Source organism: Charadrius vociferus, unplaced genomic scaffold (genome assembly GCF_000708025.1).
Source record: "Charadrius vociferus isolate BGI_N301 unplaced genomic scaffold, ASM70802v2 scaffold2823, whole genome shotgun sequence".
NCBI classification, from domain to species: domain Eukaryota; kingdom Metazoa; phylum Chordata; class Aves; order Charadriiformes; family Charadriidae; genus Charadrius; species Charadrius vociferus.
The window spans coordinates 54,873-81,020 of record NW_009647729.1 but is presented as its reverse complement, the minus strand read 5'-3'; the positions used below and the strand labels follow the sequence as shown (position 1 = coordinate 81,020).

The following is a 26,148-nucleotide window of genomic DNA, read 5'->3' as shown; positions in this document are numbered from 1 at the left end:
AATTCCAAGTTCATTTTTAACAAAGTTCAGCAAGTTGTAACAGCCAGCATGTATCCGAGACACTTGACATGAGCTCACAACCGGCAAAATTCTACATTAGGTAAAACTGTTCTTCAACCGTTAACTCTCTTTCGCAAATACTCTGCTAAAAGAATGTTTTATGGTACTACAGGACAGAACAAAAGATTCTTGAAAAGAACAGCAGAATGATTTATTTGAATGTCCTTAAGCTTGAACTGTTGCAAATACTGGTTTAAATACACAGCTTACTCGTGCAGAATAAAAATAGGAAAATAAAGAAGCCAACTCACTTTAATGTGTTTATAAGGTGGAGGTTTCCTTGAATTCCTTTCGATTTCTAATGCCTCTTTGCTTTCTCTTTGTGCTTTCAGCTCCTGGAAGCGCTTTGCCGCTTCTTCAAGTGCTGCGCAAGGGATTTCAAAATAGAAAGCAATTAGCACAAGCTGCTGTTGATCGAATATATACATATATGTATTCAATTTTATTTTTTTAAAGCTAGGAATAGAACTCTATAAACAAAACCACAAGCTAAAAATGAGTTATTGCAGCGTATCATGAATCTATCATCAGGTACTTTTCAGTAGGTACGGAGATACTGAACAATGATCCCATGCAGCAGAGCCCAAGCTCCATCTTAACATTTCCCAGTTTGTGGAAGAATTGAACTTGCCCACAACAATACACAATGAGTAGGCACTTAAAGAAACACATTTTTATCTGCAGTCAAGGGATCTACATAATGTTTGCAATTTTACATGAACACAGAACACTAGTCACATAATATCCCATGCAGGTTAAGTGGTGATGGAGACACAAACACGTGGAATTTTTTCATAAACCACTATAAACTTTGTTTGATTTTACCTTTCTTGAAGGTCTTGTTAATACTAGTTTGCCCCTCAGCAAAGCTTTTATCTCCTTCAACATAAGGGAAAACTCTGCCCTGGTGTACCCAATAGTAGTCATGTGAACCAAAGAAAAATACTGGGAAGTCCCCGATATCATGTTTGAGGCCCTGTATGTTGAGAGGCACAGACCTGGGATTGCAGATCTCTGCTGGCCACCACCTGAAAAGTAGGGGCGGGGGGGGGGAAGAGAAAAGAAGAAGAATATAAGTTCCTTGCACTATAGCCTTAGCTTCTGAGTTTGCCTAACTGGACTGAGAAATAAAAGGCACTTTTCCTTTCTTAAAGAAATGAACTCCTTCCTTATGCAATCAAGGCTCCCCTCAGCAATTCTTGGGAAGCGCCATGCAAAACACAAGAAAAGTTCTTATTCCAGATTTTGGAAAAGCCTTGTGAAAGCATACGTGGCACAAGAGCGGACTTCTAAGATCACCTATAAATGTTTGTATTCCTGCAGGTGACTAACAACAAACACAAGCTATAACATCTTGGTTCTATAAGACAGCCCCTTTTTTCCATATTTTCCATATCGCTATTATGCTCTACAGAGCAAATATAAGTGCAATCAAGTATCCAACATTGCCTGGAAAAAGCAGGAGAATTTAATTTAAAGGGCGACATCAACATCTGACACAAAGTAGATGTATTATTGTATTTCTATTTTTTGTTTACGAAGACCGAGCTGCTTTATCTTCCCGTAATTCTATCGTATATTAAAAACACCCAAAGCATTAAAAACCAAAAATAGCGAACTCGCCTGTAATTTCCAAGCTTGACCCAAACGATCTGCTTGTAACGTAGCTTCTTGCCAGCTTTACAGTCATTGCAGTTCCAGCATCCTTCAGGCATTTCTATGTTGAGACACTCAGGGTGAAAGGACGCTGGGCAGGATTCACAGCATAACAGTTTTCCACCTTTAAACAAAGAAACCCTGCTTGGTTTGTAGAAGTAAGGATTTGCTTCCCCCTGTGCATCACAACTGACATTCATTTTAAATCATCCATTCATCTGCCTCAGAAAAAAATGGCAAAAGAGAGGGATCAAGTCAAACTTAACAATGTTGGTTAAAAAACACTGTGCAGTGCAATCATCTACTGTGCGAGTTGTGACTCTCAACTGCATCGAAGACACATAAAAAAGCAGCTGAGTATTTTTCAAACAGGAGGTAAGTTGGCAGGAGAAGCAACATTCCCAAAGGAAGCACTGCACCTGAAAGCAGCGCCGTTTGCTTTTATTTCTTTGGTGATGGCCAAAACTTTGGTTTACTTCTTTGGTGATGGCCAAAACTTTGGTTTACTTCTTTGGTGATGGCCAAAACTTTGGTTTACTTCTTTGGTGATGGCCAAAACTTTGGTTTACTTCTTTGGTGATGGCCAAAACTTTGGTTTACTTCTTTGGTGATGGCCAAAACTTTGGTTTACTTCTTTGGTGATGGCCAAAACTTTGGTTTACTTCTTTGGTGATGGCCAAAACTTTGGTTTACTTCTTTGGTGATGGCCAAAACTTTGGTTTACTTCTTTGGTGATGGCCAAAACTTTGGTTTACTTCTTTGGTGATGGCCAATACAATGACAAATAACCAAATTTTTAAGAAACACTTTTTCAATCAACATTGTTGTGACTGAATCCCTCAGCAACCAGTTAGTGTGCATGAAACCCCCGCAGCCTATAGGTTGATCAATGCTTTTCTGTACCAAGGACGTTATAAAAAAAATTATAATAAGCTGTTTATTCCACATAAAAAAGTTGATCAGTATGAGCACAATACATAATGCAGAATGAGACACCACACAAGTTGTCCCCATCCCAAAAGTTCCTTTTGCGCACAAAGGAAATCTTAGCGCAGCGGTTAACATTGATTTCCGAAGTTTAAACTTACTTGGACAAAATTGTTTTGGCAGATGTATTAAATGTGGAGAGCCACAGCACATCTCTAAGCCACCCTCAGCAAACAAAGCAGCTCATACAACAGACTAGATACATATATAAGATATTACAATATGTGTAATGTAAGTGTATAAAATATAAATACACATTTTTATAGATGTATAAAATTTAAAAAAAAAAGAACATTTTTTTTTTGTCCCAGATGGAAAACCTGGGAGAGATGTGAGAGTATTTAAAGCAATTTTCAAGCACACAATATCATAAGAAGTGTGAATAGTAACTTTCAAACGTTTATCAGAAAATCTTGTCCACCTATAGACTTTCAAAAATATCACTGCATGAATTGATTGTTGCATGTCACAATAAGCATTCCTTAAACAAATCAGTTGCATGACCAATACTGTATTTCCTCTGCTAAAACCAGTAAAATCCAACCATATGGATTTTCCAGAGATCCCCAAACCCATGATAAAATTTTAACTTTTCGATTTTTTTTTTTTTTTGCAAATGTTATTTCAGAGGAAATACAGACCCAGTGTAAATTACCGAAGCATTATCCAACATGGTAAAATGCCAAGAGATGCAAAAAATCAAACAAAATCAAAGACAAAACTTTCAGTGCTAAGCGAGAAAAACAACCAACACTTTGCTCTCAGGATGCATTAGTAAGATATTGCTCAAGCTAAGCAGAGGGCTCAAAATAATTTTTGTTTTCAGGAATTACAGGAACTACTGAAAGCCATCAATCTAGCAACGTTCAAAATAACCTAACTTCGGAATGGTTAATTGGGCACCGTTTCCGAACACTCTCGGGAAATCAAATTTCTGTGGGGAATAAAATATTACAGCTGAGTATTTTATGCAGACAACAGTTATCGCCCCAAGAGGTATCCTGAGATGCTGCAGCACCACCCGCACCAGAGTAAAACGCTCGCTCTCTCCGGGGCAGCCCGCTTTCTGCAGGGGACGCAGAGCATCTCCCGCCCCCCGAGACGCAGCCCTGCTTCAGAGAGCGAGCACCCGTCCCGCCAGGAGGGGAAGGAGCGCTGCCTGTCCCAAGCTGGCGGAGGTGGAACACCAGCCCAAGGGCTAGCGGACACATGCGCAGGCAGAACCCCGCAGCCTTCCCCCTTCGGACGTCCTCTGGGTGGACACGGGACCCACCTGCCTTCAACCGGACAAACCCCTTCTTCTCTCCGGCTCTGCATAAGCTGCCTCAAAGGTCTGAAACAGAACACCCCCCCTCTTCTTCCATATATAAAATCAATTTAAGAAGCTGGTACGTACTGAACTGCCACGCTATCAAGCTCTATTTGCCACCTCTTCACATTACCGTGTAAACAGCTTCCCTGAAGCTGGAGTAGCCTAGGCCAGATACAGAGGGATTTAACCTCCTTCGAGGAGAATTTAGCAAGAGTAATTATTTTAAGCCCTTTTGTAATAGGAAAAAAAAAAAAAAAAAAAAAAAAATCGCCAACAACATGAACACACGCTCACAATAATCAATGAGTGAAGTTTACTGAAAAGCAATAAGTGGTGCTTGACAAGCAGACATTTCTTGTTTGATTTAAAGAGAGAGAAATAATAGAAAAAGCGAAAGTAAATTAAAGAGAAAGAAACTATTTTGGTTACCTTTCTCACATTTCTTTTTGGAAGCTGACGAAGGAGGAGGAATCATAGGTAATTTCATCAACTCAGCACGATTTGATTCATTCAGTAGGTAGTGGGACTTATAGGCATATGAACTGAACAGGGGGTCTGAATGATCCTGCACTACCAACCCTATACGAAACAAACAGAAAGAGATGAGTTGCAATGAAACTACCCATGATTCCATAAAGGAGAAAATAAAATAAGTCAAATGAACACCTCTAATGCATTTATGTCTGAATGAAAAAAAAAGATAAAATGAAGAAAAAGAAAAGTCTGACAGAAAGTTTCTTCACTAAGAAAGAGGTTATGTGTTTGAGAGACTAAATTAAAGTGTAACTGGAAAAACCGATGATGAATAAGCTGCTTCTAAGTGGAATTTCAACGGTGCTTTTACCCTTAGTTTGTGCATTTCTAGAAAAGCACAAGGAAAGCAACCGATCTTACGACTGTGTGAACCTCCCTCCCTCCCAAATGAAAAAAAGCCAGTGGATTTGAAGAGCTGGGGGATGATGGTCACTGCATCAAATCACAGGTCATGCTGTTAGTTGGGGCTACAAACCAAAAAAGCAGAAGTTGTATACAAGAACTCATCGTCCCACTTGCTACAAATCTATCTCTAAGGTCTTATCTATAAAAGCGTTTTGCCTTTATAACTGTGTTGGAAAAAAATACGGGGGTCAGTGATTCTGCAAGGCACCAGAGGGGAGAGAATGGACGAGAGTTCTGCCCTGTGCCGTTTGGTTTTAAGTAAAGCTGCACCGAGCCTGCCCTCCCGCAGCTCCCAAATCAAACTCCCTGGAGCAGTCACGCACTCCGAATGCGCAGTCACTTCAAACGATGCGTTTGCATCTCTGTGGCTTTCTCCACCAAGAACAGAGGCAGCCCCACAGCTACAGAGCAGAAGCACGTGGCCAGGAATTCATGGGAAGACCCGAGCAAGTGGGACCCGCAGAAGCCTCGAAGATGAGCTACCAAGACAGCCACCAGTTCTTTCCCCCCTGGGACACACGCAGAGCCGAGGGCTGGAGAGAACCTCTGGAACTGGGGTGCCTAACAACTGCTGTAAGGAGAACGGTGTCAGCCTACCTGGAAAGCGCGTTCTCAGGAGGATTCGTAAACCAAGTGTGACCTACACATGAAATTATGGGAACTATAACGTGCTTAATGAGGGCTATTTCAGGAAGGTGAATAAAAAGTCTTAAAATATACCGTATTTCAAGTACCTCATGATAGGCAAGTTTGTGTATTTTATAGATTGTCTCATATCTACATTTTCTCACTTCACTAATGTTTTGCATCTAAATACGAAGTTTCTCCTTCTGATACCAACTAAGACTAATTAAGTAATGGTTCTCACATACAGATGCCCAAGTATTTCTACAGCATTCAGTTCCCCGTTTCTTCCTGAGCAGGTGCTCTCCGTGCTCCTGCCACAGATGCGGTCCTCACCTTCCGTCCCTCACGCTGACCACATATGACTAGACAGGGCTCAATGCAACCCATCCGGGGGGGTTTGCTAAATGTAAACCTCGCACAAGCTTTCTTCGGTGAAGCACACTGGCTCCTGATTCCAGCTACGCCTAGTAGAAACAAACCCCACAAACATTTTCTAGAAGAACAAGCACATAGTTGCTGTATAATACAGAGGATTCAGTCAGTGGTAGTGGTTTGTAACTTTTCAAGTTCTCATAACCAAGACTCGGAATATACAGGACAGGTAATTCCACCCGCTGGGGTTCAGAGGTTACTTATATTGCCAGAAGAAAATATAGACTTCTGAAGTTTCATCTCTCATGAAGCCAGATTCAGGTATAAACAGAATTACTAAAACAATGTCAAATGGGAAAAAAAAAACCAAACAAACAAACCAAAAGTATGAAAATTTTCTTCTGCATTTCATTTATTATTTTAGAAATAAATGCAGGTCTGAATCTCCAGCAAGCATACGACTCCCTTACTGTAATTCAGTTCTGGAATCCCATTCCTAAATTCCGATTTCTGTGCCACATATGTAAGGTGGATGCCAAATACCAGGTATTCCTTTTCACAAAGCTTTTAAATAGGTTCTACCCAAGACATGTAGGAGGCCTCTATTTTGCACTGTTGTGTCACTGTAAGTAGCCAAAACCTGGAGAAAAAAAATTCCCGAGATTCACCTTGATATACATCTGTAACAAACTACTGCAGATTTATGATCTACAGTAGGTTCTTTTATGACATTTGGATCCCAAGTCAGCTTCAAGCATCTGCAGTAGCCAGCCGCAGGGTTAATACAGTACACCCTCCAAAAAATTCGTTTAGCTGTTTTGTATCATGCAATGTATTTTGATACTGCAGCTTAACAGTGTTTTGAAACTGGTAGAAAACAAAAGATTTAGCATAAATCCAATGGCAGAAGCCCGTCATTGCTTTCCATGCACATCCTGGTACAAACACAGCTTTCATAACTGAGATCAGCAACATTCCCACCAGTGCAGCCCTCCAACAGCCAAGATCCTCTGACCCGCCTCACGTAGGAGCAGAGCCGCAGGACAAGACGTCACCCTACCATACAGAACTCTCCCCACTGGTACTCACAGGGGCGGACTAAAGCCACCGTTGGACCTTGCCAAGAGACATTTCTAATCTGACATTCAAACCAGGGGAGATCCACAGAAACTGTTCTGCCATAAACCTGTATCTGATCCTGGTTCCAGACTGACTCCGGACAACTGAGATAAGAAACATAAAACCAAAGCGCTGAAAATATTATGGAACTGCTCTACCTACCACAAAAATTATTGTTAATGATTCTACTCTTGCTCTAGAAAACAAACAACCTCTTTCTGCGTATTTTGGGCTTTTGGATGTAACTATTGGTTAAATCAATACTGTTGAGGGATAGGTATTCATTTTTCTCAGAGGTAGCACCTGATGCGTAACACCCCAAAGCATCTGTCTGCTAACAGAACACTGCAGCGCACGCTTTCAGCTGGCGCCGTTTCAAAGACACAGCAACTGGTTTGGTTTTGTTGTTCAGACTCTGCGTGTACTAACACTATCAACCAAAATTAGACACAAAACATATAGAAGGCTACCTAAAAACCTAAAAGAAAAGAGCATAGAGACACATAAAATGTCAAATCTGCACGTGCATTTATACAATGCTGCTGTGATTCACACCACACGTATCCTGTTTTGGGGTGGCCCCAAAATGTTGAAATAAGTCCACAAAAGGGGAAACACTGACCTGTGTTGTAAACATCTTTTTACACATTTGGAGGAGCTTTTCTAAGGCTCATTATAGAACTCACTGTTTCTCTCAGAGCTTCTGGATTTTTTATATTATTTTATTTTAAACTTCATTCTTTGTGATGGCTCCTAAATTACTTGGAAATGAGGAAAGGGAAGAAAGGAGAGAGGTAGAAAGGAAATTATTCTGGCACCATCTTTCCCTTCCTATTCAAAGGTCTTTAGTTGCTACTCTGCTCTTCCAAATCAAGGCAATCCTTCCCATACTAAACCTCCAACTGAAGGAACACAAGCAAAAACAAGTAACTTCAGGATTCATTTCATTTTCACTTCCTTATCAGCGACTTTCAAAGCTGCTGAAAAGAATACATCCACAATGAACTTTTGAAATACTGTATAAGTTACGTATTATCATCCAAACACCTAACTGTGTCACTTCAATTAATCGGAGAAAACAATGACATTTTTGCCTTGTGCAACCAAAGCAACCGATGCACCAAACCTCTTCAACCTGCTCCCTGGCAGAACGCTAGTGACTAGGAGCCATAAAAGTAACAAGTGGGGAAAAAAAGGAAAATGAAAAAAAAAAAAAAAAAAAAAAAAAAAAAAAAAAACAGAACAAAACCAGAACTTCAGCATACGGAAAATCCCAGCATGAAACTTGTTTATACGCTATTGTAAATGTTTTTCTATCAAAGTCCTCAAATGTGATGGTAGTTATAAATTAAAATGAATTTTTCTAGTTCATGAGTAAGTCCTACCTTTTAGCCTTAAAAATTTAAACAGTTTTAAGTTTGTGAGTGGGAAAGAGCCCCCTTCTGCTTAAAAGACAGTGAATAAAAACACAGCATCCATTCTCAGCTTGCAGTGGCTGGAACTGGGGGCTCAGCATCCGCTTTTTCCTACTGGCAAGACAAGTAGGCCTTCCGAGTACCTATCGCTCTTTCTGAATATCAAATACTACGGACCAAAATAGCAAGTGGAAGTCTCATGAGAACTGTTGACCAAAAAAAAAATAAAAATAATCACAGGCAGCATTTAAACCCCAGAGAGCCCTACGGGAGTTTTTCTTCATTAAATACATCATTTTTATCACTAAACTGCACAAGTGACCACAGAACTATAAAACAGGGGAAAAAACAAGTGTGCTCACCTCTTGCACAAACGAAACAAAAGCCTACATTTACAGCTGATGAGGAGTGATTCCTTTTGGAATGGTTACTACAGATGAGAATGTGGGATGACACAAACAAGCTTCCTGCAGCAATACAGCCATCTCCTGAGTGATAGGCAATGGGACATCTGAAACATCTCACCATGCGACCTGTTTAATATAAATGCAGAAAAATGCACCATGTCACCCTGGAGTCAGGATATGGTAGAAGACACCACAGACAGATGCAAGGCTGATTTTTATTCCAATCAGAGTACTAGATTGAAAAGAAACATGTACATCTTAAAAAAAAAAAAAGTTTCACACAAGTTAGCTCTAAACTTTCACTTTAAAACTCTGTTAAGAAAAAACCCACAATTTTAATCATTCTCGAGTCTACTTGTTTTGTTTAAATAATTCAGTTAATTTCTAAAAGGATTCTTTTTTCTTGAAAAATAATTGTTCTAAAGGCCACTACCAACTGTCTTTTAAAAAACCAAACTATTCCTTGGCCTTGCACTATCAACCCCTGGCTCCCATTAAACCCAGCACACAAGATGACTTAAGTGTTGCGGATCCAGGTATGGTGTGACAGCAGTCTCAGGCCGCTCGCCGTTTTCCCACCCACCACAGATTTAAGTTAATGACCTCGTTAAGAAGGAAACCCTTGTTCCCTGCTCCACACTGCACAGAGGGTAGAGTTATACTCATTGTTATGCTGATGATGCATTTGAGTTTCCTCCCGCTGTTCAGAGCCAGCTCTGTTCTCACCTTTGCTTGCCTTATGAATATCCTTATCCATTGAGCAGGCAGTACAGCAATGCTGTGGGCAACGAAATCCTCGCGACTCGAACAGAGCAGTGGCAAACTTGCGAACACAGGCCTCGTGATAAAATTTACCGCACGTGTTGACGGAACAACGCTTCACATCTTTGCCAGGAAGTTTGCACGAAAAGCACGTATGTTCTCCTTGTAAAAGAAGGGATACAGAAGCCCAACTGTGACGGCCGATTCTTTGACATACAGATGTTGTTAAAAAAAATTCTGAAGTGAAGAGTTACACTGGTTTGAAGGGAAGAAGCTTGTGTTGCTCAAACAGGTAAGTTGGTCACTATAACCCATAATAATTACATAATTGATGTTAACATCGAGGTCCCCTATTCTGAGTAAAACCCTAAAACTCCCAAAACCTGGCAACTTACCATCTCAGTTTGTTCTGACCAGCACACGGCTCCTCAGCAACAGGGGAAATCCCTCCCCAGTTTTCAGACACGGGAACACACTCACCGTTTTTACACTCAGTGCAGATGAACTTCTCATCGGGCATCGACTTCAGGCCGAGACACTCCAGATGAAAGACGCTGCAGCACTCGCCCTCGCAGGACACCAGAGACTCGCCGGAGCTCTCGCAGATCTTAAACAGAGAGACAGCCAGTCAGAGGACAAAGGGCACCTGACATACTTAAATGCAGATGACTACCAGATGTTAACGAAGACTGGAAACTGGTTGAAATCTCTTCAGAGCTAAGATGAGGCAGGAGAACTGGACTACATCCCATAGCACACCTGGGAAGTCTCTGGGCTGAAGACAAACCCAGCACCTCCTACCTCCTGCTGTCCTAACAGCGCGAGCCTGCACAGAGACAGGAGGGGCACTATAGGATTCATCTGCACTCCTCGTATTTTCACGCACCTGAAGAGCGGCTTGTTCCCTTACTATGGACCAGGAAACTGGCCACAAGATTCCAGGATTTTCTCTCTAAAATACAGGAAAATTCTCACTCTGCCCTATTCTGACAAACTATCTGAAATCTTCGAATGAAGCAGAAAACAGCACCTACTTTTTCTACTTACGCTGGCAGGTACGGATTAGATACCGCTTTCTAGCTTTTGAGCTTTCTAGCATGCAGGAGGGCTTAGGCATCATTTCAAGAACATAAAAACTCCTAAAAGCCTCGATATTTCATCTGAGATGTTGAATTATGAGACACGGTTAAAACAAAGTAGTGCAATTTGAACTGTCTGTCAGCTCAAACTAACAGAAATAGACAATACATCTTTAGCATTCACTTCTGTACAGTACCATCATTTACCTGACAAACGGTGTCTTTTTTATTTGTTCCAGTTCCTCTCCTGGATAAGCTAGAGTCTACCGACTGCACATCGGAAGCATCAGCATCGGCAGTAGCTGATGGGCTGTCTGAACGTTTTCCAAAACTACCCTACAAAGAGGAAAAATCCAAGGCACTCAAGACACTTGCAAAGGACACCCACGTCCTGAAAAAAATAGTTAAGTCACCACTGATTGAAAGATCATTCAGTATGTCAAGAGAGGGTCCTTGAAAGCTGCTGAACTTCATTACAATGAAACAAGGAAAGCTGCCCGCTTGACATACCTTTTACCTGTACAAGCAAAAAACCATACAGGTATCTATTTTACTTTTTCCAGACACCTCCCAACTTTACACCAAAATACGGCGGCATCTCCCGATTCCCAAAGAACGTAACAACCTTCCAAAGCAGCAAACCGAGTCAGTGAGCTAAACCAATGTTTCGCCAGACAAAGAAGTAGGAAAATTTGTAAAGAAAGACTTTTTTTTTTTTAAATATATCAATAAAATGGAGGGGATTAGAAAGAAAAAGACTAGGCTTTATTTTTTAGACAATAAAAGACAGGAAATGTGTAGAAAATACAGTGTTCCCTGTGAGAAACAATATGCCTTTACCTGTAAATCATTAAGTCCTCTTGAATCAGAGTCAGATGTATCTCTGTAAGCAGAGCTAGTCAGTTCTACATCAGTTGAGGCACGACTCCTTTTCTTTAAAGGTTTACAAGAATCTGAAATCTCGCTGGCACCTTAACACAACATACTAAAATTAGTTTTAATATACGTTCTCAACATTTTGCTTAAAATTAATAAAGGAAAAAGAAAGATGAGAGACAGCCTGAGACTGTACTTTATTCGCTAGCCTTAATTTTAAGTTTGCAGCTTTGATACTAGTTTAACTCTGCCTGAAAAGCTAATTAACTGAAAACCACCTTAGGGAGACCTTTTGACAAACTTGTGAACGTGCTGAAATAGCGGGGGAAGCTACTAAATGGTTTATAAGAGAGGATAAACCCTTAGGAGATTACCTCTTCCTCATTCAGCTTTAAAATATGGCTAAGCGAAGACTTGACTTCTTTTAATTAAGAAATGTCCCGAAGAAGGACTTACATCATGAGCTTACAGCACGTTAACAAACACCATCTTTCCAACCAGCAACACACAAACAAACGACCACCACCACCACAACCAAAAGCAGAAAACCCCCAGAGGAGAAATGAGGATCAGCGTCTATCACGTTCATCACCAGAAGCATTCAGACCTCTGCAGTGCACACAGAACGAAACCCATTGCTGAAGTGCGATGAGCCAGGAACTTTCAATAAAGTTTATTTCCGTCTGTAACTCACCTTTCTGCAATCCTGTCTTCACTGCTGTCAGTGGAACCATTTCAACCTGTTTGAATAGGAAAATCCAAAGTTAAAACCAGAGGAATTTTTCTCCCTAGTATTAAAGAGAAAACATGTAAGTTTAAGCGATTAGCATCTCTGAACTCAGATGTAGTCTGTCATCCCCCTCTTAGCGTGAGCCTTCTTGTCCTGTCGGGTTTAATCCTAGCTGCCTACGCTGAACGCCAGGGGACAAGGCAGCCACACGTTCGCTAGCAAGGTCCTTTCCAATCGCTCCCTTTGGGCATGAAGATGACAGGAAAGCTCTCTCCGTGTCCAGCAGGCAGGAGCGGGGTTGGTTTTGGCAGCCAGCCCTGACGCTTTTGTAAAACCCCACAGCTGTGTAAGCACAAGCTCCGCTCAACAGGTACGGCACTCGGGTTAGCGAGAGACTTAACGCATCGCCACTGAAGGCGGTTCCCCCAAGCGCGCACTCTCCGGCTCCTGGGAACAGCCTGGCTGTATAGAGTGCTGCAAGGCGCCCAGCCGGGGACTGCGCACGCGGCGTTGCAGAGCTCTATACAGCTGGAAACTCAATGTCAGCACACACTTAAGCAGACAAGTTTACAACCTTGCAAAAGCGCTTCAAGTTCTCGATCCTATAGCAGCAGGGTAAGTTTAGAAACTGTTCTGCCAATGTACATGTAACACGTGAGAATTTGGCGACTGTATAATAATTATGGAAGAAAGCTGTTGCCTAAAATCCTGGTTTTAAGATTAAGAATTACAAGTTATTTCTTTACAATGTGGTTACATATGCATGTAGAAACACATTTAGTAAATATTTAAGGATTATTCTATAATTTTTTTAAAAAATATTTTATTTTGTTGTACAATAGGTAAAAACATACAATAGAAGGATTTGTATAGGATACATTTCGTAATACAAATATAAAATCTAAACAATCACTTTTATTTCTCCACTAGTCACTGTAACAGTAGCATTAACATTTTGTTTTTCCCATTAATTGTACTCGTTCCAGTTATAATTTTATACCAAGTTGTTGCAGACTAATTTGGGAATCAGTTGCATGAAAACTTGACTTTGGGTAACAAATATTGTTGCATAATTGTAAGAAGTTAGTAAGATTTTTTTTTTTTAATATAACTTAATACATTCAAGGTTATGCGCATTACAGTGCACCTGTGTTTAATTTTTAGTCATATACTTTTCCTGAGAAAAGCACTTTAATGTTCATAGTCTTAGTTAGCTAGATAATATAAGCAAGCAAAGCTAACTGGGATCCATGAAGTTCATATTGTTGGTTCTTATACCTTTGTTAAATTAAGAAACATTTACAAACATAAAATAACTCATTTGAAAATAGGGAGGCTGCAACACCTCACGACAAGAGGCTTAAGGGACTATGTCAGGTATCTTACACCCAACATTTAAGTTGCTTTGAAGTTTCAGCAAGAAACTTCCTAGAGTTAGAGCATTCTTCTGCTGAACACAGATGTAAATGCTATGGCATCAAAAGAAAAATAGGAAAAAAAAAATAAGAAAGCAACTGGGTCCCCTTTCAATCTCTGAAGTGAATGAAGTGCAAAACAAAGCATAAAGGGCAAAGAATAAATTAAAATAAAAGAGATAAAAACAATTTCCCCCCTTCCCATATAAATCTTTAGCCTGACTGTCCCTTTTAAAAAAATTCTCACTGGTAAAAGCTATTCTAGGAAACATTTTATATAAAATTCGCAGGTTTTAAGTGGAGAGGCCCTTGAAGAGGGAAAGTCAACCACGTAAGGAAAAGAACCAACAACTTTGACAAACTTGTTAAAAAAGTGTATTCCGTTTTTAATATTAATGTCCATCCACTGAACTTTCCTACTCATTTCCACGCAGATTTTTTTTTTTTTTTATAATTTTTTTTAAAAGCAACAACATTTGTCTGTCTGACATCCAGATTAAAGGAATGCCCTGTACATGTTAGATCTACTTAAGGAAAGAAAACGAATATCCCAGAAGATCTGTTGTGCTGATGTCTGCCAACATAGAAGTCTGACTATTCACCTTTAAGTTAAATCATTCTTAAAGTCCATTTTCAAGAGCGGTCAGATTAATCAGTCTAACTTCATTTGAAAAACAAAACCTCAATACAAACCAGCAGCTAAATCAAGAGCAAAAGGAAGGAACCTGGTGGCAATTCCATCAAATAGAAATTACTGAAACAAAATCATTTTGCTCATAACAGAAATCTCAAAGTAAACATGGCAGGTTCGTTAGGAGTCTTGCATCATTGAGTTCCCATTTTCCATAGCCTGACTGATACTGTGAAGATGCCAGTAGCAGAGTCACAGCAATGGTATTGACAAGGGGATTTCATGAAGGATAGTCCAAAACGAAACCCGATGGGGAAAAATGGAGAAAAATAAAAAGGCACCAATATAAGCCACAACATTTATGAATACAATATATTTTAACTCTCTACATGGAGGAAGCCAACCTGCTCCTTTTTGATCTTCTTCTTTGGCACAACTTCAGTGGATTTCTCAGACTCTGAGCGGGTTCGAATCGATCTTCTCTGTTGCTTCTTTTCTACAGAACCTGAAGAAGGAGAAAGGTTTCCATTACACGATTCCTTGTATTTCTGAGGTACAGCAAGATGTTCAACACCGAATCAACAGATAAAGTAACGAAACCAAGACTTTTTCCTCTTTTGAATGCTTTATTTTTAAATTCAGTTCCAAGCTATTTGCCAACTGGTGCTTTGGTTGCAGACAACACGTTCTGATTCCACAGACAGGGAGATCAGCTTCAGAAAAAGACACTAGTAACAGAGCGAAACGAAAGGCGGGAATCCAGTTTAGGGCAAACAGATTTGCATAACACACCTCTCAAGCAGTCTTCACTTTGGTTAACTTTTAACCAAATAGTCCATCTTTGGTGTTTACGGGAAGGTGTCCACAATCAACTTCTTGAACTAAAACAAGCTAGAAATTTAAGACACAAAATGCAGCTTCCAAGTTTTCACTCAAAACACCAGTTCCGTGGCCCTGCTCTGCGGGGGGAAAGGCTTCCCTCAGAACTGGCTAACACAAAAACTTAAAGCAAGACCCATGCTGTAACACGTGCCGTCAATACGAAATCCGAATGCTCAACTAAAGATTTAGAGGTCAAGAAAAACTCAGCAAAAACAGAAGCAGTGACCATGATGTGTTATTATAATTAAAGTGAAAAACAAGTTTTTGAAAATATTACCATGGAAAACAAACTCAGATTAACGGAAGTTATGATGACATTTCAAGAGATGAAGTAGGAGCTACTGTTTTTTTGACAACTACGGCTGGCAAAACCAGAAGACCTTCAGAAGACCTTTCTATGCTGCACTGCCTCCAAAAATGGCACATTGAGAAACATGGACACAAAACTTAACACCTTGTGCAACTTTTGAAACGAAGTACACACTTAGAGCTGTACTGACAGAAAACTGGAATGTGAAGATTTACAGTTATCTTTGGTGAAGCATTATTGCTATTTTTCAGTTTTGGGTGTTTCACCTAAAGACGACATGAATGTTAAATACTTTGTTTTCTTCCAAGCCAAAATGCAAACTCTTGGGACCAGGAATTAGCTTACTGTGCCAGACAGAGAGACTGGTAGAAGTTGTAAAGCTGCGTTCTCTTCTTAGGAGATAAAATATCTAGAGACATAGGCAGGCTTTCACCAGACACTGAAAAAAAGCCTTTCAAAAGGACTCCAAAAAAAAAAAAAAAAAAAAAAAAAAGAAGAAGATGCATCTTGATTAATCGGAATAGCATTTTTTATCAAGGTTGTGTGGCTCAGGAACATCTCAGTAACTAAACTTGCCAGTTGCAAAAGTTGTCGTTTTACAGTAACTGCATTTCTGAGGGGAAAAAAATAACTTTTTCTTCGAGGGAGAAAAGAGTTTTATAGCATATTAACTAATTAAGAATAGCAATGAGTTATTAATAATTCAGAAATTAATAACTCGGCTCAACATCCTTCATGTTAGCACATGTGTAACTTTCGGTTGCAATGAGCCGCATCCTTCGGACACAAACACAACTCTGCTGGATGTCAACACTAAAGCTAGGGGCCAGCTTTTGTCACCTTCGCGTTCAGCTGAAACTCTCTGAAGCATCTTAAAGTATATTTGAGGAAATGTGACCAAACAGTTAATTTCATCAATAATGCATTTTCTCCCTGTGCTGCCCCAAGGCAGTAAGAGAAGTAAGATGCAAGCCCTGTATCAGAGGAGAAACTCCAGAATCAGTGCATCTAATATGGGCTGAAAGCAACATCGATCCATGTAACAGGCACTCTTTCCTCTTCCCGCTTTCCTCTTCCTCCTCTCCAAGGATCCAGTGCATCACCTCCACAATGCTCCCATCCCGTCTTCGTGCATATTTTGATCCAGACTTTCGGGACAGATTTCAGACCAGCAATCTCCCTCACTACTGGCCAGGTCAGGTTAATTCTGTTTCAGCTGTACGTGGAGACCAGAGGCACTATGAATTCTCATAGTTGTTCTCCTGTTATCAGATTTCAAGCTAAAGAATTATTTTCCCGGCATTATGGAATTCTGTATATCTAACTGCAGGTTATTAATAAGGACTCCCAGAGTCATTCTGTAAAATACTTTACCGTAAAGGTATTCTGAAGTTCCGGTGACCTTAAATTTGAAAAAAGGACTTCGCAGTTATGTTCCATGAGAGGGGACCAATAACTGTCTGGACTTTGGAAATGGCTTTGAAAGTGACTGTTTGGAGTGTATACTGAAGTAAAGCTCATGCACTCTATAGGGTGTTATCAGGTGGAGTTTTACGTATCCAAAAAACCTAAGAAAACGAAAAAAGAGAGGCTCAGAATTCTCACCCCCCCTACGTCTGAAGAGCCATTGTGAAGGTGAAGCCTTTAGTTCCCAGGTGAGAGAAACAAATCAGCGATCACCTCTCCTGCTGCAAGGCAATTACAGTAGCAACTGTTTGAAAAAACTGAAGCAGCTACAGCAACTAAACCTGGAGAGAAGAACCACTGTCGACAACACCAGAGGAAACCACACTCGCACCAGAATAGCCGGAGTACTCAGCTGTGTTGTAAAGTCCCCAAATACAGACCATAAAACAATGCATATGAAAATCAGCCTACCTAAAAACTATAGTACCGAAACCGACGCGTGTTTGCAGAGGACACTGATCCCAGATATGTTGACCACTGAGGTTTTTGACCTGGAATCTCATTTATTTTACCTTCGGAAAGGGAGAAATAACCAAACAGATGGATAGTTAAAGCAGAAGTGACACTTGGCAACATTACAAGATTTTTCTTCTCAGGAAGAAAAGAGGGGGTTTTAGCATGCGTACTGTACTAAGTCTTCCATCTTTTTTGGCTTCCATACCACGAGCGTTTGTATATCCTACTGTGAGAGAAGATCAAGGTGTTCTGCTGCAACCTAAAATTTACTTTTACATACCCAATGTAAAACTAACTATATTTGAGACTATGCCACGGGTATGATTACAAGCACAGTAACAAACATGCCATAGTTAATGGATTTTACGTGGCCTGTACAAATCTGTGGTTGAAAAACAGAAGTCGCTATAGGGACTGAAGGAACTCAAAAAGCTCTTGGTTTAAGATGACTCAAAACTGTCTCTTTTCAGGAACCTCCATCCTTTCACCAAAGGGTATCTGTCTCCTCTTGAGGATGATGAGGGGACATACTGCACACAGATTTGTGCTGGTGAGAAAAAGCTCAAACCCAATTCCCAGTAGCTATTTCTCAAAAATCAAAACGTGAAAAAAAATGCTTTTCTGTTCTAAGTCTAGAAAGGACTCAGCCAGTTTATCTTTCTCATTTTTCTCTACTACTGTACTCCAAATTAAACTTCAAATAGCTTGTTCCAGACTTCCCCTTTTCAGTCTCAAGGTCCATTATTCACTTCAATGGTTCTTCTCCCTCAGACATACTACTTCAAAACTTGGTACTTTACGATGGGGCCCCTACAATGCCTTCAGAAGGCAAGCATTATCTCAATTTGCTGATGGAGTTAGTTGAAGCAGTTTAAAAAAAAAAAAAAAAATCACTATCCTTTACAAAGGTCATGCAGGAACTCAACAACAAAGCCTAGGAAAGCACCCACCCTGATTCAGCACCATTCCTTACTGAACTATGCCACTTCCAGATTCTCTTCCTTTGATCCCAGCTGTTGGATTTTACATTTGGTGCCAAAAGGCATCACGATACTCTGCTAACATACATCCACTATGTTGTCTTCTAAAACAACTTGCCATCTGCTCTCCACAAGGCATCCATCCTTTTAATATGTTGACTTAGATACTGCAAGTTGCAGACGCTAAAAGTTCACAGGCCAAACAGCTAATCCCGTCACAAAGACATCCTGTGTTTCTCAAGCATCTGGGCTCATCATGTGTTGCATTAGCCATGCCTGTTACAACTATTATGTAAACAGAAAGACGTTAATAATAGTCTTTAACTGATAACAAAACGTAAGGTTTAATATTTGAATTTAAATGCTAGATTGCTAAAGTTCAGACAAGGGTTCTGCAATTTTGCCTACCTGTTGACCCAGAAGTTGTTTCAGGAGAGGACGCATTTTGCACCGCTGCTTTTTCATTTCTCTGATTTGATGAAGAATTAAGTTTCTCTTGTCCTTTGACGCTTACTTCTGTTTTGTTACCAACTCCCTTAAAAAGAAAAAAAAAGAAAAGAGTGTCTTAACCTACTCATCTATGTGTTGTTGCCAACAGGCATATCGATTTATTCCTACATCTCAGAACAGAAACATTCAACGCTCTTCAATGTGCCACGTGCACATCGTGATATCTACTACTGAGCTGCTTCCCTGCAGGACTTCCCATCCCTCTCAATCTCCCCTTACACACAAGGAAAAAAAAAAAAAATTCCAGTGACTTTTCTAAACATTACCTTCTCTATAAAGCTTAGGATGAAAGAAATACCCTCCAGGTAGAGAAGCAGAAGAAGGAGGCAGAGAAATAGTCCTAAACCTTTTCCTTACACTGACTGTGAGAAGCTGCTGTGCACCTGAAGGAAGCTGGGAGGCAGAACTCATTTTAAAAGTCTGTTACACAGTATGTAGTTATTACTTTTTAATACATTAGTAACAATTTTGTCATCTCGTCTATTTCCTACAAATCCATTGATTTTAAGATTTATAGAGAATTTCTGGATTATTTCAACTAGGAAGCTAGAATCAAACAGCTTTAACATTTTCAATGTGGTAGGAGCAAAAATGTGACCGTCTGGAGGGAGCTCCTCTGCCACCAGTCAAATGGTTCCCGCCAGAGACTTGTGGATGCACTGAAATTAAGAGTTCAGTGCGCTGAAAGATTCTGTTGTCACATCTGTCTTTTGTTAGATGTAATCTCTCCAATGAAAGGAACATGGATTGTGAAAGCTTGGTGGACCCAAGTTTAAGCTCCACAGTAAGACAGACTTTGCAAAATTTATGAACAAAAGAAGAGTCGCTACACAAAGTACATACCTTAGTGGAATAAACAAACTGATCAATGAGTTTTCCATCCCCAGCAGCATTCTGAAGGGCAAAAACCTGTTCAATTTTAACAACTGGAGACATGTTACATTTTTGAAGATCCAAGTTGTGCATGGTTATTGAAGCTGGCAAGGATTTTCTAGCTGCAGCTGTTTTCCACGCGATTTTCACAGGAGGCGGCTCCTCTTCTTCCACGCTTGACTGTCTCCGTTGGCTTTGTCTTCGCACCTCAGCATTTGAAGGCGATGCTGCTGCCATGTTGGCATGTTCTGGCTGGGTGTTCGATGCTGGCTTCGGTCGTCGGTTCTTCTTGGTCTCCGATTTAGAAGCAGCAGTCTTTTTGGCTTTTGACAAAACCTCCTCTGGCTCTTTGTCTATATAAATGAAGGTGTATTGTTCTATCCTTTCTTCCCGAGTCATTTTCAATGCTTTCTCAGCATGGGCAATACCAATATCCCACTGAGCACGCTCTCTTTGCGGCCTTGGTTTGCGAATCTTAAGGAACAAAGACAAGCAGCTAATTACACTGAAGATTTTTGCCATGTATAGCACTTAAAAAGCAATCCTGACCTTCCTTAAATCTCTCAGACAGCAGATTTAAGCTGTCCATTTACAGGGTATTTTCGAAAGGTGGACAGTGAATCCCCTGCTCAGAGTACAAGCAGACACTCCAGCAGGGTCATATGACCATCGCAATTAAAATTGTCTGCCCCGAGTTACAACTTAACTAAAGACAATAACAGGCACCATTCAAGCCTGTAATTCTGTTATGAGACAGAGAATTAATCCTAATTTATCTTTTGAAATCCTCCATATTGTTCTATAAATACTCTTTTCCTTCCAAATCAATATTCTGATCAGCATAAATACTGACTGAAGTGGTCCATCTCCACAGTAAGAAATTCCTGTAGCTAACACTTCCTTTCCAAAAAAGCAAGGGAAAAGAACATAGCCGCTAGCATCAGGGGCTGGAAAAGCGTCCCTTGAAAACTGTATTTTGCAAAGAACAGGTTAATAGTGAAAACACAGGCACAGTTATTTAATATTCTAATACAGATGTAAAATTATCACCAATGCCCAGGGTGACTACCATCATGAGGAACTGACAAAGTAGGTTGAGCTATCAGCCTTTCCACGCGAAAGTCTCTTCTATAAGAGTACGGAACCATTTTCAGTACCTTTGTGAAAAACACTTCTGCCAGTGAAATGCAGACTACCCCTAACAGGGCGAAGCGCTACAGCGTTTCAGAACTGCCCCACAAGAGTTTCACTCACACAGGAACTGTAGATAACCCTCTACACAATTAGCGTTCATCGTACCTTCTGTTTCTCAGAGTGGTTGCTGGCTTGCTTAGCAGCCTCAGCCAGTAATTGCTCATACTGTTTGTGTCCTTTGTACTCTCGAACCCGCTTCTCGTGCACCCACGCCCTCTCCGGCTGGTTGCTAAAAAACTGAACATGGTATTCACGGGCACCTGAAAATGAAAAATTCTAGTCAGCAGTTTTATCAACATCACTTTGCTGGTTCAGCTTACGCTTTCCTCCTACACATCGCCCAACTGCTGCAGGTGGAAGTACCTAGCTAAAGTTTAGAAATAAGACAGGCTCAGATTGAAAATCGTTTAAGACGGGAAGGTAAGTATACCTTCCCCACACTGAACACTCACATGTATCAGTGTCTGCTCATAAATACATAAACTTCAGAAAAGTGGGAGCATCTGTGCACAAGCCTAGTTTGCACAGCCTCATCCGCAGAGGTAATTTAATAAGTACTAGTTTAATATGTTTCAAGAATAGTCCTGTTTAGCATGTATACAAGCAGAATTCATCCTGCAAAGGGAGTTCAAAAATTCAAAGGGAGTTCAAAGGTATTTTTAGTGAAGGAACAACCACAGACACTTGACATATTCTGGCAAAGATCCTCCTCCCTTACCTCTTGTATTAATTTTGGTATGAACATCAAGCTGTGGATCACATGAAACCATGCAAGGCCACCACGGGTACGTCCCCACCTTGGACCAAACCAGATCGCCAACCTGAAACTTGATGTCATGCGTGACTTGTGGTGGAAGAGAAGGCAAGAACTGCTGGACCTACAAAGAAAATACAAGCTTAAAGCCACTGAAGACTGTTTCGTGCACTTAGAGATGCACACGCTACCCACGGGGACTTATTTTTCTCTCAGGTATCCCTGATGTTTGGTAACCTAACATGACATAAACATTTCTTAGAAACATGACAGAAAGGAATTACACACAGCTAGGATCTACACAAGATAGTCACTGACAAACCAAGACACACAACAGCAACCTCCACCCCCCTCAAAAAAAGTTTCTGCTTCGTAAGTTGATTAAGAATGTTGCTTTGGGGATAAAATAAAGCAATAAGTACAGTACAATGAGAGATGTTTTGATGCGGTAACGATTAATAAGAGTTTGCAATAAATGGCAACCAATTTATCCGACAAATTAAAGAATCCATGTAACAATTAGTCCAAAGAAAGAACCACACTAGAAGTTCAAAACGTGTTAATGAGTACTATGGGTTAATATGTACTAACCGGGGTTTCCTCCAACACTGTATCTTCTCTTGGTCTTTCTGATAGCATGCTAAGCCTCTCATTTGGTCTCTAGGAAATGGGTAACAATGAAAAGAAAAAAGGAAAACAAACACAAACAAGGTAAGGGGACAGTAAAACAAAAAGAACAAAACATAATAATGAAACCAGGCAGAAAAAATAATTCACAGAGAGAAAGGCAACCATGAACCCAGAAAATAGTCATATGACAACTCCTTATGCCCAACTTAAAACACAGTAGCATCACAATCAAAAAATAACTTTTTTCCCTAAACTATTTACATTATCATCACACCTATATACAACAATGTTCTCCTGGAACGGGTGATAGAAGAACATATGCTCGGGGACAGTAAACCCAAATAACTTTCCACTAAATTAATATACAACTTCAAGGAAATAGAGAGGAACATATAAAGAATATCCATAGTAATGTGATGAGTCTTGCTGTATACCAGTTATTTGCAAAAACTACATTACAAAAATCATATTAAATATACAATATCAAAATTGTAAAACCAATGTTAAATTGCATATAGTTGACAAATATATTTGGAGGATCAAAAGTCAACAACATAAAGCCTACGGGGCCTTTATAAGCCAGGCCAAGGCACATGTGCAGTCTATTCTGGCAGAGGAGGACAGGAAAAGGTTTTGACGGAAGAGGGATCACCACTGAACAGAGGGTAACACCATCGGTGGAGCGGCCACGATAGGGGGTGTGATGACACAGCAGCTGAGAAGATAAGAGGCGGGCCGTGAGCTATCTAACGAGACAGAGATCAGACATTTGCTTTTACTATAGCAGGGAAGAAGTTATTAGTCAAAGGACTCAAAGAGCAGCAAAAAGAGGAGTCAGACACATGCAGTGAGAAACTAATAATGCTGTTAATCCAAATTATACCTCGTCCATTTTAAAGCGAAGACCCCCTGTTAGTCAATACTGCATGTTTCAGCTCAGGGAAATGAGGAACCATACATGTAGTCATCATCGAGAACAACTAAGGTCAGTATCTCATACAATCACATAAGACAGACCGTATCACTATTTGCTGGGCAGAAATCACTCCTCCCTGGTAGAGCAGAAAGCATGGCAAGGACTGCTGCCTTTCTTCTGCTCCAGTGAGTTAGTGGAAACTTCACCTCTGCCAGGAGAGCCAAGCTGGTTACACAGACCGCAGACTTCCAGCTCCTCACAGAATGCAACTAACCAGCAGAGTAATATAATCTTAGAACAAGTATTCAGAGCTTAAAGTTCAACAATGTTTTCATAACATTTTCATTTCAAATCAGCCTTTCAGGTATGAACACCCCCCCAGTCAGCGGGTTTCTACAGAGGTTACAGTGTCAGAACGAGGACACAACTGCAGATCCCCTTACTTTCAAATAGCCACACTGAGTAGAAAAGTGTAAAACAACCCAAGTTGTACCAGAACTCTTGTTTGTTCATATTAAGTTGATCCTAAGTTACAAGTCTCGTACCATTAACACTAAAGATGACAAAAGGGCACATGATGAACGTAGATGAAGATGAAATCATGTAGTGGAAAGCCACATGGTGGGAGGATGAAACTGAGACTGCACTGGATAATTCAGAACGAAAACCACTAGCACAAAATCCTGTTCATGTCAGCGTGATCTGCTGTCTGAAACAAGGGTGAATATCATGAAAGATTTTACTGCAACACCACCTTTTGAAAGGGAAATGGAAGCTACAAGAAGGACAAAAGCAAGACCAACATTTTTGGTGAATTCTGGATGACACATATGACTCAGAATGTGGAATTTGAGAGGCAAGGGTTTAGTTCAATCTGGGAAAGAGCACACTGGGATAGACAGAAGATTATGTTCCTGTGATAACCAGGTAACACCAGTCAAACAGAGGGACGGGCACAGCTGAAGCTTCAAGAGTAGAATCAGAGTCCCTGGTAAGAGGGAGGACAAAACAGTAAGGCAAAACTGACAGCCTGATGTGGGGGTGACGGAAGTCTGGAGAAGAGGCCAGAAAGAAAGCCTGGATACAAGACCGTGGTTTTAGCTGAACCCTGAAAGAACCAAACTCACCGAGATTTGATTTAAGTGAAACTTGGGGGATAAACATATGATTACAGCAGCAAACGAAGGACAGGCGGACAAACAACATACGAGCAGCAGAGGCATTCAGCAGAGCTGACCGTGAGAACAGACCCTTCTTCCCACCTCTATACGCAGGTATAACGCGGGTGCGAGGGATCTGCCCTGGGGCACTGCCTCCCCGGTGTAACTGCCTCCTGGCAGCAAGCTGCCCACTGGGCACGTCGCTTGCTACAGCCAGTTGAAAGTGGCTTCAAACAGCATCTCTGAGATCAAGAAAGTTATGTACAAATGCAGTCACAGATGGCTAACATTTTAATTGGATAGTCTATTTCAAGTTTGGATTACAATGTTTATTAAGATCTTACTGAGCTTCATTAGAGTCAACTATGGTAATCAAATATAGAAGGTCAAAACCTTGATGCATCACCAACCTGACCTCTGGAAGAGGTCCGCTTGCCAGAACGGAGATATAGCCGTTATAAAACTTGTAAATATTCCTGGCAAGAGGGGTGTATGTCAGGGGGAAATCAGCCCGTCTTCCATTAAAAATAACAACAATGACGACGACAACACTACATCAAGCATGTGAACCTGCTATACTAGACCAGAGTCCTGATCCCTACAAGTCAGGATCTCTTCCCAAAGCTACCAAAAGCAGCAAGTATCAAGGGGTTCCAGAGGAACTTAAAAGAAACTCAGCTATACCCTGTGAGAGCCCAGCCCAGCCAGAGCTGGACAGTTTCTGCCCTGGCCTGATACGGCAACTTCCCCATTCCTGACACTCACCGCCCCTCTCTGCTACCCGTTCCCCTCAAACTGGGAAGTACAGAAACCAGCAGCACAGAGTTGGCAGGAATAAGCAAGAGAAAAGGAAACAGAAATAATGACGTGGCTTATAAAACTGAAAAAAAAAAAAAAAAAATGGCTGAGAGTACCGAAGACCAGTAATTTGTGTCTGCTTCTGGGAACCTAAGTTAAACCAATGCATAAATATATATATATATATATATATACACACACACCCCTTTTCACGTACAACAACCATATTACAAAACTTGACAGAAAGAGTAACAGACATCAATAGCGAATTTTCCCAAAGTTTGCTGAGTCAGCTAGTACTTCTAATTTGCCTACTGGTTTAGAATATTGATTTCTATTGGCTTCTACATATGCTACGTAGCTCTTGGATTGTGTACATCATCACAATATTTAGAATATCTTTCATAAGTTAATTACAAGCTGCAGTGCTGAATACTCCAAGTAACGCGACTTTCCACTGAATAACCCAGCATTATGTTGAGAGGCAATTTTAGAGATGCGTATGCTTTTGGCCAAAAGCTCCATCTTCAACACTCTCCAAAGTGAGTGAGCAAGCTCCGAACATGCTAAAACACTAAGTATTATTAAAAAAATATTATAACCTTTTCTAACATTCATTTTTTTCATATGCAGTCTTTTCACCAACACCATGTTGTCCCAGAAACACAGTTCCTCACAACCTAATATCGAGTATCTGACCAGTAAATAAAACCTCATGATTTAAGTATGTATACAACTAAAACTAAGGAAAAAACACTGCTGAAGACACATACTCCATCAACAATATCAGGTATACAGATGGCTGAAACTGTTATTCCACTTACATTTTGT

At 40.5% G+C, this 26,148-nt stretch overlaps 1 protein-coding gene across 1 annotated transcript in view; it reads right to left on the bottom strand.

Moving 5' to 3' along the window:
- WHSC1L1 (Wolf-Hirschhorn syndrome candidate 1-like 1) overlaps positions 1 to 26,148 on the bottom strand; it is a 34,203-nt gene that overhangs the window by 7,343 nt on the left and 712 nt on the right. The window contains exons 2-17 of the mRNA XM_009881512.1: positions 22,405 to 22,473; positions 21,778 to 21,937; positions 21,165 to 21,319; positions 19,836 to 20,339; positions 18,891 to 19,017; positions 14,792 to 14,892; positions 12,306 to 12,351; positions 11,576 to 11,706; positions 10,943 to 11,071; positions 10,137 to 10,263; positions 9,621 to 9,818; positions 8,850 to 9,020; positions 4,445 to 4,594; positions 1,684 to 1,840; positions 886 to 1,088; positions 312 to 424 (exon numbers count right to left, since the gene is read on the bottom strand). Of these exons, the coding sequence (XP_009879814.1) occupies positions 312 to 424; positions 886 to 1,088; positions 1,684 to 1,840; positions 4,445 to 4,594; positions 8,850 to 9,020; positions 9,621 to 9,818; positions 10,137 to 10,263; positions 10,943 to 11,071; positions 11,576 to 11,706; positions 12,306 to 12,351; positions 14,792 to 14,892; positions 18,891 to 19,017; positions 19,836 to 20,339; positions 21,165 to 21,319; positions 21,778 to 21,937; positions 22,405 to 22,473 (2,541 nt within the window). The remainder of the gene's footprint in view (positions 1 to 311; positions 425 to 885; positions 1,089 to 1,683; positions 1,841 to 4,444; positions 4,595 to 8,849; positions 9,021 to 9,620; positions 9,819 to 10,136; positions 10,264 to 10,942; positions 11,072 to 11,575; positions 11,707 to 12,305; positions 12,352 to 14,791; positions 14,893 to 18,890; positions 19,018 to 19,835; positions 20,340 to 21,164; positions 21,320 to 21,777; positions 21,938 to 22,404; positions 22,474 to 26,148) is intronic.